The sequence below is a fragment of the Lepus europaeus genome, chromosome 9 (assembly GCF_033115175.1).
Source record: "Lepus europaeus isolate LE1 chromosome 9, mLepTim1.pri, whole genome shotgun sequence".
Lineage (NCBI taxonomy): Eukaryota > Metazoa > Chordata > Mammalia > Lagomorpha > Leporidae > Lepus > Lepus europaeus.
In genome coordinates this window covers 105,137,829-105,151,923 of record NC_084835.1, presented here as the reverse complement: position 1 = coordinate 105,151,923, position 14,095 = coordinate 105,137,829, and the positions used below count along the sequence as shown (strand labels likewise).

At 54.8% G+C, this 14,095-nt stretch overlaps 1 protein-coding gene across 1 annotated transcript in view; it reads right to left on the bottom strand.

Annotated features, from left to right (window-relative positions):
- ONECUT2 (one cut homeobox 2) overlaps positions 1-13,525 on the bottom strand; it is a 49,067-nt gene extending 35,542 nt beyond the window's left edge. The window contains exon 1 of the mRNA XM_062201721.1: positions 12,298-13,525. Within this exon, the coding sequence (XP_062057705.1) occupies positions 12,298-13,525 (1,228 nt within the window). The remainder of the gene's footprint in view (positions 1-12,297) is intronic.
- Positions 13,526-14,095: the final 570 nt, after the last annotated feature.

The following is a 14,095-nucleotide window of genomic DNA, read 5'->3' as shown; positions in this document are numbered from 1 at the left end:
AGAGAACACAGGAGGGCTGAGGATGAGGGAGGAGGTAAGAAACAGAAACTGGCTTATAGCAACTCTCCCCAGAAATGAAGGGAAGGAAGCTACAACAGTCATCAGGTAGGGGGCATTTTAGAAAAAGAATGGAGCATAAAAATGCAGAATGGAAAGATGTCGGCAGAGAAGAGGAGGTTAGGAGGAGGTTATAAGTGCATGAGAAGGGAGGGTCCTGAGAAGGCAGGAAAGGCAGGGGCCCTGAACCTAGTAGAGGACTTGACCTTGAACAGGAGGATTGTTTCTCCCTTTTCAGAAGAATGAAAGGGAAGATGAGTGGGGTTAGTTACTGGGAGTGACTAGAGAATTCACTCTTGTGCTTTGAACATGAACTGAACCTTGAAACATATTAGAAGGCAACTGCATCTGAGATTTAGCCCCTGCATCTTTCAGATCTGTGGCCCTGATACAGAAGAGCATAAAGTTATCTTACTTCACATATTTGCTTTAGTATTTGGAGCCAAAAAAGACTGTAGAAAATATCCTGTTCCCATGGCAGTCTTGTCAAACTATCTTTTAGAAAACATACAGTGTTCACTAGAAAGGAAGGGCATTCAGTCCAAGTCTAGGCCTTATTTAAATAAGATGCAGTGACGCATACAAAACAGGCTTTACTAAGCAGCCTATGCTCACTATCAAATCCATGTTTTACAGGAAAGGGTTTTGATAGCATAGCCTAATAACTACTAAGAAGTACATATTATACCACTTAGAGTAGCTGCTCTAGTCAGAGTTTAGCAAGTAGATTTAAAACCAGCTTTTAGATCTGGCTCAGATATATTCCTATTCATTTTTAGAGCAAAATTTTAAATACTCAGACACATGGACGATTGTTTTTTCTCAACACTGGATTTGAATGCTGTACCAGAATTGTTTTTTTGGGGCTAGATTTTCTCTCCTTTCACACAATAGTCACTTGGAATTTAAAGATGAATTATGACAGGGAAGAAAAATCTCATTTATTTATCACACCGTTCACTTTCTTTTCTTTCTTTCTTTTTTCATGTTTGAGAAAAGTTCTTCACTTTCTTTTGAAGGGGACATGTTTATCTGTTTCTCTACCCCACCTCTCTGAGAAACACTTCAGCAAGAAACTAGGGTTTAACCAACGCTCCTTGAAATAAAGTGAAAAATTTACATTTTAATTATCTCTAGAACATCAAGGGGCATTTCACTGAGACCCCAGAGATATGAGTTGTGCTCCATCATTGACCGAAAGTGCCCACCTGCCTCTCTCCTCTGGAATAAAACCACAAATAAAGCAGAGCACTTGATTGAACAAGGCCTGTGTCAGGGGTCGGCGCCTGGTGTCAGCCCTCACTCTGGTCAGGACCATATGACTCCACTGTGTGGCCTACTGGAAGTGACTCAACACCCCTAGCCTTTGTAGGGGAGCAGACGTGGTAATAAGGTTCTGTTTAAAGCCAGCCCCATCACTAATACTCTCAAGAAATCACACCCAGTTTCTACATCCACAGCAGACACTGAGGTCCCATAGCGTGCTCTCCCTGCCATATTATGCTGACATGTGAGAATGTTGTTTAACGTTAATGAGACCCACATTTTCAAAAATCAGGAGTACACAGGTGAGGAAACAAAGGCACCCACTCATGCACATCGGTGTGTGGGGCAACCAGGTAGTAAACCTTCAGAGGAAATCCTAAACCTGAAACACCTAGAGCTGCAGGAGTGCCTCCAGAGGCAGCAGGGGAGGGAGACAGTGCATCCCCCTGCCAAGCTCTTCTTCAGCACCTTTTGTCTTCCCACTCCTGACCCTCCTCTTCCTTTATTATAACTGACCTCTTATTGAGAGCCAAAGAAGCCCTGCTCTGCCAGAGTCTTGCCCAATAGAGGGCCCATCTCCCATCTCTAGGTGGATGCAGACACTCGCGGTGCCCCGTGGCGCTGTTCGTGGTGCTGAAGCCCGCGCGGGGCGCGGAGGCAGCGACCCATCCACAGGCGCTAGGCTGCCACAGGGCTCCTGGCTGTGATCGATGGGAGGCAAGTCTGGAAGCAGCTGCCACCCACAGAGCTGCAGCCAGCTCCACAGTTTGGCTCCAAGTCTAGCTCATTGGCTGTGTTCTCTGCAGTTGAAAAAACGGCTGCTTCACTTCTCTCCCCAGGGGGCTTCCCAGAGCCCACCTAGAGCTTGCTGAGTTGGCATCTCTTCCTCCACATCCTCCCAGTGGATGAGAACTCTCTCCTGTCTACTCTCGTTTGTGCAGTATTTCACCTGTGCTGAGCATCTGACAGTTGGCATCACCCTCCCTCGCACCATCCACTGAGCCATACCTCCTCTTTGGCACACAAGCTTTTCTCTTCTCTCCTGTAGATACTTTCTGCTTCCTCTGCCTCTCCTCCCTCAACACTTTTCCAACCAGAACACTATTACCTCAAGGAGCAGGGTGGGTGAATCACCTCACCCATGATAGGCAGAACTGATTTCTCTGGGGTAATTATTTAGAAAAGGCAGAGGGTTGAGTCCCAGAGGATTGGGAAAAGTCACCTAAGATATTTCCAGGGAGATAATGTTTGCATGGGTGGTGATCTGGAGGGTGGGGAAGGGGACACAAATACCAGGGACAACATGAAGGAAGGGGCTGGGACCATGGGTTAGTGCAGAACTGATTGCCTCTAAGACGACCCCCAGCAGGTGGCAGTGTAGTTCATGGTGCTGGCACTGGAAGCTGTGGTTCAAGGCTCCACTTAAAACTTCCTTCCAAATAACTCCCCAGCCAGATTTGGAGATTTGTTTCCTGTTGATCCAAGCACTTATCCAGGCTACTATATTCGTGCTAAAAGCACAGTTTGCACAATTCTATTTACTGTAATGCACAGTAATGAAGGGAACATAAATAGAAAAGAGATGATCAGTGAGGAGTGTGTGTGTGTGTGTGTGTGTGTGTGTGTGATTGATGGTACTCAGATCAAAACTGTTTAATCATCAATAACATGATTCAGCAGTTGGGAAATGTAAACAAGTTGTGCAACTGCTTGCTTTGGTCAAAGCTCTGGAAGGAGTCCCCGGGGCTGGCTAAGCTCCAGGAAGGATGGTGCCAACAGGATGCCCCCTCCCGCCCACCAGGGCAAAGCTGGCTGTGCCTACAGACCGACTGGCGTGACCTTTGGCTTCTGCAGCACACATGCAGTTGGGTTGGGGTTAATGGCACTTTGCAGGGAGCTCCAATCGAGTAAACAAAAAACTGCCTTGCCCTGTTCTAATGGAGCACATTATTCTGAGGCCTAAGCCTTCATCCAGGCCCCTGCAGCTGCTCTGCAGGTCAGTGCTACCAATAAAGCAATTAGCCAATGAGAAAACTCTTCTTCCCCGAGGGGGACTCAAGGGTTTTTGTTGCAGTTGCTGTGCTTTGCTTTGGGTTTTTAAACAGGCAATCCAAGTTGATCTGAGCCTCTTACATCAGACTCCAGGATGAGGACAGCGAAATTGTGTGTTTGCTGAGTGTGATATTTTAAGGGACTGGTCCCTTGTTCAACACAGCCTGGAGAGCTCACTGCTTCCTGTTCAATTAACCTGAACCATAGCTGAACTCTGCCCTTTGAACTCACTCAGCAGATAAATACATTAGCTCACCTAAGGAATCATTAATATTTTTCAATCACATAAAACAAACATGAATGTCCAAAAACAACCCAAGAGATAGCCAATTAGGAATAGCTCATGTACCACATTGGAAAAAAATTACGGATAGATGTTATTTACAGAGCAAATTAAGGTCAAGGAAGAAATGAAACCGATGGTGCCAACAGTTGTGGAGACAAAGGGGACTTTCATTTTCATATCTGTAATCAAGAGGGATACTGAACATTTAGCAATTCCTGTTCTATCAACACTGCCCTAAAACAAATGTACCTTATTCCTGAGCTAGCATCTACTCATTTCCATCCTAATACACAACTCCAAGCTCCCTCTCTTCTTAACTGACTTTGGTGTCCAAGCTTGCTTATATACAGAATCCAAAATACTGCATTTCTAAGGAAAGTTGTGTTCTTGATTTGCCACAAATCAACCAAAATAATGACTGTGGCAGTATCGCTACTTTTAAAGTGAATCAGCTTAAATTAACCAAGCTAGTGGTTGAACTGAAATAATGTTACAGTAGAAAATGATGTTCCTGAGATATTGCTACTCTATACATATACACAGATTTTTTTTTCTTTTGTGGAAAAAAAAGAGCAAGAGATGCTAAATGCATCTATTTTGTCTTTGTCTCTTCATGCCATCTTAGAAAAATGAGAAAAACATCCCCAACTGGGTCATTACACATTTCAATTTGATTTAATTTCACTTCCCACAATTCTGCCTCCTGACCCCCTCCCTTTCCACTCCCTTTTCATTTTTGTTTGGTTTGGAGTGTGGGCTTAATGCCCAGCTATCCTAGATGAGAACACTTAAAGGAATATCACAAGCGCGAAGGGTAAATCTATTGAACGAGGGTCTTTAACTATGTGGTTTCCTTAAAGGGAAAGGTTGGATCAATAGGATCAATATGAAAGGTTTCCCTGGCCCTGCATAAAAGGGTAAGGGCTTCTCTTTTCACTGGTTTAACTTTACTCTCTGACAAATGCAAATCAATGGATCTGTGTTTACAACAGATTCCCTAACAGACTCAACTTGGGCAAAGCCTGGAGCCTCACCCTGGGGGATGGGGAGTCCAAGCTTGCTCCAGCATGCTCTAGGGAACAGTCTCATGCTTCTGCCCTGGGATGGAGTAGAGAACAAGCTGGCAATGGGTGCCCATCATCCTTAAAAGAATGGGGCCTGCTGCCCACCTAGACTCTGCTGGAACTCAGGGAGCTGCTACTCTCCAACGAAAGGCAGAAAAATGAGATGCTACACAGGTTCCTTCAAGGATGCCAATACAACACACATTAACCCACGTCCTAGGATCTGGTGAGACAGCTAACTTGGTTTCCTATCAATACAGATCTCAGAAACTGACCGCACAGAGGAATTGTAGTGAAATATCTGCAATTGGAGCTGCACGAATATCCATGCTCTCAGAGTGTTCCCTCTGCCCCTTCTTTGTAATGGACAAGGCAAACCACTGGACCTGTGGATTCTTTTCCCCTTAATTTTACCTTTCCCTTTAAAAATGTGATGCTTTCCAGAGATTACATGACTTCAAGTCAATACCAGTTACAGAGAAATTATTTTTCTTCCTGCAGGAGAAAGTATATGTATATTTGATTACACGAGCCAAAGTCCAATGCTGATTAAATTACGGTGGAGGTGTGCTTCCAACCCAAACAAAGTCTGCTCTCTACAGAAAGAGTAATGGATCCTCAAATGGTGAGAGAGGCGCCAAGCTGGACTGCAGTCCCTGCCCTCTGGGGCAGCTTGTGTGGGACAGTTTTTCACAATAAATGTCCACAGCTTCTAGGAATCTGGCTCCCCAAGTGAGACTATCTGTCCGCCCAGCCCACAGCCTACCTCCATGCCGTGCCCAGATGGCATCAGGTGGGCTGGGCTACCAAATTAACTGCCCTACCTCCTCCCTCTCTACTTGTTTAAAACAAACAAAAACTAGGCACATTTTAAACTTATTGCCTTATATGAAATTTAGAAATCCAAAAGCCATTTCCAGAGGCACAGAAGCTGGTTAGGAGGAAAGACTGGGTGGTGAGGGGTGGTAATGTGCCCTGCCCCCAGGTTGAGTCAGCCCAGGCAGGCCCTCTGCTCCTAACAGCATAGGGCTTCCTCACCAACGGCACAGAGATTCTCCCCATGAAGAAGTGGCTTTCCCCAGGTCAGGAAAGATAGTGATCACTGGAAGATTTAGGGTAAGCACAGCTCAGAGAGTCTGAAGATGAAGTTTAAGGCCCGAGGTGCCTCCATCTTGGCCCTCTTCCCCACAGCTTGTCATCCAAGTGGTGATTTCTATGTATGTCCTCCTCGTTTCCCTTCCCTTGGCAACAACCCAGAAATGAAATCTCTCTGCTTCTCCTTGAGGTTGTCATTCCCCCTAGGGTTATCCTACATGACACCACTTTTCATGAAGACACTTTCTGCCAACTGCAGCCAGCAGGGTGATGTGGTGGGGCCTAGAACTTTCTTCACAAGACCTGTGCAGCCCCTTCCTCTTACTTCCCTTGAGAAATGGGTGCTTAAAGGCCAGAGAGCCTGGCAGGGGCACCGGGGCCCTCCCTGTCACATCAAGGGGTGGTTCTAAAATGAAACCCTGGTTTGACGACAGGGGAAGAGGCAGGTTCTCCTTCCCTCCGGGGCTCAGGCCCAGAGCTCTGGAATGTAAAGCAAGGTAAAGCAGGCAGCAGCCTGTGGCCTCTGGGCAGACCCCACTCACCAGGAGAGGGCATCAACTGCTAGGATCTTGTAGGACCATAGGGAGACTGTGGCAATTGTTCCCGCCCTACCCAGACCATTCACTGGGAGTCCTGCCCTGTTTTAGAATTCTAAGATGGGGCTGGGGGAGAGCCTAAAATCCCACCCTCCAAATGCCCATTCACCCCTCCCAGATCCCAGAGGTCCTTCCAGTGGGTCCTGTGGGGGAAGGGCCAGCTGTTGTCCAGACTCACCCTGCTTAGTTTCAGTGCCCCCCTGACCCAGCTCCAAGTTTTCAGGAGACAAGTGGGGCCCTTCCTCCTGACTAGCAGTCAAGGTGGTGGATCAAAGTTCCCTTTTTGGGGCCGGCACTGTGGTGTAGAAGGTTAAGCCTCCACCTGCAGTGCTAGCATCCCATATGGGTACTGGTTCGAGTCCTGAGTCCCAGATGTTCCACTTCCAATCCAGCTCCCTGCTAATGGCCTGGGAAAGCATCAGAAGATGGCCCAGGTCTTTGGGCCTCTACACTCATGTGGGAGACCCAGAGCAAGCTTCTGGCTCCTGGCTCCTGGCTCCTGGCTCAGCCCTGGTCATTGGGACCATTTGGGGAATGAACCAGCAGATCAAAGATCTCTCTCTGCCTTTCAAATAAATCTTTCACACACACACACACACACACACACACAAAACCTCTCTTCCTCAGGGAGCACCCCTGGGAGTCAGAGGAGACCGTAGGCTCATTCCCTGTCTCATCTCAGAACCAAATTGAGATCTGTCTCTCCCCCTTTCCTGCTTCTTTTCCTCATGTTCCTGGAGAAGGAAGGAAAATGCTTCTTTCCTCCCAGATTAAGACTTCCCCTTGAAGGAAAAGCTTTGCTTTCTCCAACTGGAGGATTTATAATTAAAAAAATAAAAAAACAAGACAACTTAGTTCTCATCCCAATCCACTGTAGTCCCAGCTCTTTCATTCTTTCCATAAAATTTGCCTTAGTATTTCTTCCAGAAGCACAGCCATGAGTGGGTAGCAGGTGTAAGACCACAGTCTCAGAGAAAAATCTCCCTACCCAGGGTGGGCCTGTGGCCTTCACCTCCGCGGGGACATGGAGGGGTTGGGAAGGGAGAGCCGTGGGATTCTTGAGCTCTTCCTACCTTCCTTCTCCAGCCGAGGTAGGACGCAAGAATCTTCCCTGCTCCATCCTGGTAGCCCAGGGCAGACATGGCCGTTCTGAGGGGTAAAGCCCAGCTTTTGTTAGTGGGACCGCTTTTAGTTAGTCAACTAAAGGCACCTGCGTGAATAAGTCACGCGTGGGACTCCGGAGCGGATCCACGGATCATTAAGCTGCGCGGTTAGCAAGCAGCTTTTGCCACCTCATTTCCAGACTTGGGCCTGGTCGCTTGCGCATATCGAGACCGAAATTCGAAACTCGGGGCTTTCCAGGATGGTTTCGATGGAAAAAAAAAAGAAAAAGAAAAATAGATGTTGTTGCCCAGGGCCTCCTTGGACCAGGTTCGGGCTACTCGGACCCCGCGGTGACAGCTAAGGACAGGAGAGCTGGGAAGACTGGGGTGCCGGTCCTCGCCACGCCGAGGAGCCCTCCGGGTGGGCGCAGAACAGCAGTACGAACGCCCAGGGACTGGGGCAGACGGCAAGCAGCCCTGCGAGAGAAGGAGAAAACCCCAGGGAAGAAAAGGCGGGCCGGAGCTGCGCGGGGGAGGAGCTGCGGTCCGCCTCCAGGACCGCCCAGTGCCGCAGCTGCGCGGGGAGCCTGGGCGCTGGCGAGCGCTCTGCTGGGAAGAGCGCGCCGTCGGGCTTACTGGAAACGCGCCGGATCATGTTCCAGATCAATGAAATCTGGGTCCACACGTTTGCGTTATTGTTGCCAGCATTAATGCTCTTTTAATCTTCTAAACATTATCAGCATCGATCTCCCTCCATATACACATTTGTTTGAGAAAGTGACATAACCACACGGTGGAAAGCCTGGAATAAAAATAAATGGGCCGCTTCTCGCGTCCAGGGCGCCGGGAGGCCTGGGCCGCTTCTCGCGTCGGGTTCACGCCCCTCCGCCGTGTTCCGGCTCCCACCAACCTTCATGCGGGTTAGAAGGTGTTCTCCCGGCACCTGGGTCTTAACGAGGACGCTAAAGAGCTTTCCAATTATTAATCCGCCTTGCCAGCGGCCGAAAATATTTGTTCCACGCCGACGTGGGTTGCATTCGGCCTCCCGGGCTGGGATTGTGAACTAAACCGACTGCAGAGGGGGCCTGGGCCGGGAGCTGGGCAGCAGGAGGGGAGGGGAGAGGAGGCGTCCGCCGCGAGGGAGGTCTCCTCCCAGCCTCGCCGCTTCCGAGACGCACGGCTGCACGCGTTCCCCGAGGACCGCCGCGGCGCAGCCGGAGACTGGCACGCACGTGGTGCCGTGGCAGGAGCCACGCTGAGCCCTGGCCTGGTCGTGCTGCGGGTGTCAGCTGGCCAGGGCGACATCTTGGCGGGTTGGCTAAGGGCTTTTGGCCGCCTTAACAGAATCGGCTGCTGGGAGCTGCAGCCTGGAGAGGTGCGTGAGTCTGTACGGGGCGGGGACTGCTCGCAGGAGGAGCGAGGCTCACTGGAGGCGGAAATGTAGGCAGGGCAAATAGTCGGGGGTGCTCAGCTGTGGCTTCCAGGCGTTGGAAGAAACCGAGGCCTGGCTCTCCCTCCGCGAGGCGCACGTCAGGTTCATGCCTGGGTTCACTCAGTGCCTCGGTGCAGGAGTTTGTGCTTGGTTGGGAGGCCGCCTGCGTTCAAAGTCGAACGCGTGCGTGCTCGAATTCGCAGGGATCTGTCCTCTCTGCCTGCTGCCAGGTTAATAAAAACCGCCCCGTGGGAGCCGGCCTCAGGACCTCAACGCCTAGCTGGCCTGACCCTGCCCACTTGCACCACTCGCCGTCCTGGCCACTCTTTCCGCGTGCGCCGCCGCACAATTGGAGGTCATTAATCTTGAAATCTAACGCTGGGGCAGTCTGCGCTTCCCCGACGCCTATCTGCTCCTTTCCTCTCAGAAGTTCCTTCCCTGGTTGGGCTGCGCCGTGGTGACGCACCGTACTTGCTCCCACGGTGAGGTTTGCAGGCGCTGACCAAATTAGACATCTTCACGCTGGCCGGCTCAAACTCGCCTGTTGGGCCTTCTGCCAGGACCCGAGTGGGCCCAGCGTGAACGGAAACGGAAAGCTATAAGGGGACAGGTGGACAGAAAGAAAAGGGCCTGGTCTGGGGGCCTGAGTGCGGGGCGCGGGGCGGGCCTGGCGGGCTCGCGGGCTTGTGTAACCCCCGGGTCGCTATGGCCTGGGCCCTCCCAGGCTTCCCGGCGGGGATTCCGAGCGAGCGAGCGATCGATCTCTTGGCGGAGAAGGCCCCCTCTTCTCCATTCGCTGCTTGCCCCGAGCGCTCCTGAGCACATAATACCTACTTAGCAGCCTCGCTTCTGTGCCCGTGTCTGAAGAGACTGATCTACTGACCCCAAACTGAAAGGCCTCCTCTGTAATAATAACCACTCAACACACTTGTAGTTGCTGATAGAATGGCCAGATAAAAAAGGCTAAAGCTCTCGTCCCTTTTCAACCTGCGGTAATAAAACAGACACATTTGAATGCTTGAGCCAGGCAGGGTCGGCAGCAGGCATTTCCCGCTCGCTGGGGGAGGCGGCGGTGTCCAGCCGAGGCGGCTCCTGCGCTGTTCCACCCAGAAGCGGGCAGCTCTGGCCGTGCCCTGCCCGGGCCAGCCGCTGGTGCGTGTGGAGCTGAGGAGCCCGGGGGCGCCACTCTGGGCCTCTCCGAAGGGCGCCAATCACTCCAGCATTACTTTCCACATCGCCTCCAGCCCTGCTCAGGCAGGAGGCACAAGTGTTTTTACAACACCGTGTCCTTTGCGCGACAGGCGTGAGGGGGCGGCAGCGCTCCGAGATGGGCCAGCGTGGAACAGCTGTCACCCTGCTGTGAACGGTACCCTCTGGACCAGCTGCCAAGTTCCTTCTGGCTCTCAGTGCCCAGGAGGCCGGCGGGAGAAGGCCCGGGGCCTGCCGGGGCTACACGACAAGGGGGTGGGACCACGTCCAGACCCGTCAGCCAGGCTTGGGTCCATCTCCCACCGCTTTCCACGGACGGCTTTATCTTTGCCGGAAACCAAGAGAAAATGGTAGAAGATGAAGATTAAAATAAAGAAGAAAGAAAAAGAATGTCGATTTCTAAATTCGCCCAACAGTGTCCAGAGTCCACCAATCTTGGTGGGGAGAAAGCTGGTTTTTGTTACTTTCTTAGGTCAACACTGAGGGGCGACTATTGAGTGGCAGGTTGGGATCCACGGAGGAGGCTGTCAGAGCGGAAACGCCCCCTCCCCGAACCCTGGGGAAAACGCTGCCTGTCACATCCCCCATCCCTGGCAGGCGTTGGTCGCGTGCACCCCACAAGCCGTGCGCAGCTGTGCCGAGGAAAGCCCAGGGGAGCGCGAGAGGGAGCCTGAGCTCTTAGCTCCGGAATTTGCCTTGCCCGGCGGGCTCGGAACCGTGCGCGTCTCATTATCCGCGCTATGCAAATCAACGCTACCACGAATCGGTTTGCCCTATAGCCCGCAGATGTCGAGAAATCCCCTCAGTCCAAGAGAAGCCGCCAACCTCGGCTGCCAGGAGAGTGTTGTGTGTCGTCCCCTTCAGGGGGCCTGGACACTGCCCCAGTGGGCCCCTGGCCCAGTCCACAAGCAGCGCAGTAGCCACACGCGCGGCGCGGGGTCTCTGCGCACAAAAGCGCGCAACGGCGTGCCAGTCTCAGCCTCTGCTGCGTCTTTCGCTCTCGCTCCTGCACCCGCCGCCCACACAGGAGATTTCTGTGCTCCTAGAACAATAGAGGGCTGTACCTCGCGGCTCGGCCACTAGAGGAGGCACAAAGAGCCGAGACCGCTCCAGAACAATGTAGCCGGCGCGTGGATCCGGCCCCTTCCGCGGTCCGCCCGCCTTCCCTGCCGCGGGGCTCAGCGCACAATCAGAGCCCGCTTAACGCAAAGGCGGAGCCTGCAGCCTGCGGCCCAGATGCATTAATTAACTAATCTGCATCTTAATTTCCCAGCACCTTTTTCTGCGAGCGCCTGGCCTCTCCAGGAAACTCGGCATACCTTAGCAGACGCTGGGAGCGCGGTTAGGGTGACCGGCCAGCGAGGCTGGGAGCTCTCCACTGCCTCTTCTCCCCCGTCTTTCTAAAGCAGTGAACTAGACAGTCCCAACCTTCGCCTTTGCACCCTCCCCTTGATGTAGGCAATGACGCCGGCGCTAGCCACAGCCCGCTCTCACCGTCAAGCCTGGTCAGAAACTCTGCGCCAAAGCCAAAGCCAGAGTCGGGTTCCGGACGCGGCGCTGTATCCGGGCCGCCAGCCCCCCAGGCGGGCAAGGCAGTGCCGCTCGCTAAAGACCAAAGTTTGTCTGATGTGGTGTGGTGTGGTGTGGTCGGGAGAGGGAGAGCTCTGTCCTCTCAAGAACAGAGCATCTCAGCTACCGCCACGAAGGGAGATTGGGCAGCCTGGAGAACGGCAATATGCGGTCTAAACAGAGTTCAAGTGCACAGGTTTTGAATCAGGGCAGTTCCTGGTTTCTGTGAGTGTTGGAAAGAGAGGGGCTTCCAGCAGGCACCGCGCACCCCTCTCCCGCCTCCCGCTGCTCGGAAAGGTCAGAGGGAGGCCAAAGGTTGGAGAATGAAGGGGGGGTGGGTTGTCGGTCAATGAAAGCTCAGGGACAGGGAGAGGGGAAGAGAAGAAAAGAGAGGACAGGAACCAGGAGAAGTGGAAGAGGAGAAAGAGAAATGGAAGAAGAAATAAAACACAACGGAAGCGCACAGGGTAAAGCAGAAAGGCACCGGGAGAAGAGACGGGGCCAGTAGGTCTGCTCTGGCTCCTAGGAGCCTTCCCGGCAGCCCAGCCCCGCTGACCCAAGGGCTCACCTGCCAGGCGCAAGGCGGACATGCGCTGGAACTCCGGCTCCTGCAGCCACTTCCACATCCTGCGGAAGGTCTCCCTGCCAGATTTGAGTTTACTCCACGGTTTTGGATTGCGGAGCAGGTCGGAGAGAGTCCCCTGAGACCGGCACAGCACCCTCTGCGCGAAGATGGCCTGCGGGATGCTATAGCGCTTCAGCTCGGCCGTGATGCGCTGAGCCACCTCTTTGGTGTTGATCTCCTCCAGCTGGCCCGAAGTAGCCACCTGCGAGCCCGACGACGAAGAGGGCGGGCGCTCGCGGCTGGGCGCCAGCACCGGCCCGTGCGACTGAGCGTGGCCCGGGTGGTGCAGGCCGTTGAGGTGCGACATCATGGCCGCGGGCGGGGTGCCCAGGCCTCGGGACAGGTGCTGCTCCCCGCGCGTCAGCATGGCAGTGTGGTGCGCGTCAAAGTTGGGGCTGAGCATTTTGTCGTGGCCCGGAGGGCCGTAGTTGGGCAGACTCTGCTGCGCGTTGTGGAGGCCGCCCAGCCCGTTGCCCAGCGGCGTGGCGGCCAGCGGGGACAGACTCTGGCTCATGCCCGGCATCTCCTTGTAGGGACTGTAGAGGTTGTTCATGGCCGGGAGCCCGCGCTCGTCGCGCATGAGGGTGAAGCTGCCGCTGACGTTGCCCGACAGGCGCTGGTGGTGGTGGTGGTGGTGGTGGTGCGGGTGGTGGTGCGGGTGCGGGTGGTGGAACTTGTCGGACACGGTGGAGATGGGCGGCAGCGGCTGCAGCGGCGTCAGCGTGGTATAGGTGTTGCTCATGCCCATGCCCGGCGGGGACGAGTCGCAGGACATGCTCATGGCGTGGTGCAGCGGGATGGAGAGCTCGGGTCGGTAGTCGCCGCCGTCCAGGATCGAGGCCATGCTGGTGACCATGGCCGAGCGCGACGCCGCCGCTGCCGCCGCAGCCGCCGCCGTGCCCAGCTCTTGGTGCGCCGTGGGCGGCGGCGGGCCCCGCAGCGAGCCCGCGGCGCCGCGGCCCGCGTGGTGGGGGCTGGGGCTGGCCAGCAGCTCCTGTTCATGCCCCGGGCCCCCGCCGCCGCCCCCGCCGCCCCCGCCGCCGCCCCCGCCGCTGCCGCCGCCGGCCGGCCCGTGCAAAGTGCCCAGACTTTCCATTGTCAGCTCCGGGTTCATGGCGCAGCCTTCTAGGTCTTTGGTGAGGCATCGATAGGCGGTGTAGGCAGCCTTCATTCAGTCCATCGGGGCCCGGGGGCGGCGGGGGCGGCGGGGGCGGCCGGCGGGCTGGCGAGGCGCGCGTGGCGGGGCTCGGCCGCGGGCGCGGAGTGCGGAGCTTGTGGAACGGGCGTGCGCGCGGGGTGCGCCCCGGCTGCGGGCGGGCGCGCCCGGGTGGGGGCGGGGTGGGGGCGGCCGGGGCGTGCGTGCGGGAGAGGGGAGGGGGCGGGGAAGGAGGGAGGGATCACCGGGCCCCGCCGCTCGGGCCGGCGCGCTGCCTCGCCATGTCCGAGCCCGCTCCGGCGCCGACGTCTTCTGTTTGGGTGAGCGGGAGCTGTCCAGAAGGGCTCTGCCGCTCGCCGGGGCAGCCAACCTACCCTCCCGGGCCCGGGGCGGGGCTGTGCCGGACTGGCGCGGCGAGCAGCCACTCCGCAGCCGCAGCTGCCCCGGGGGGCGGGCCCTTTGCGCGTAGCTGCCAGTGGCCGCGAGGGGGCGGGGACGCGCGTTTCATGTTTGGCTGACGGCTCGGTGCCTTTTTTTCCTCCTCTGCTACTGGAATCAAACGTCAAGGAGAGGGAAAGAGGGAGG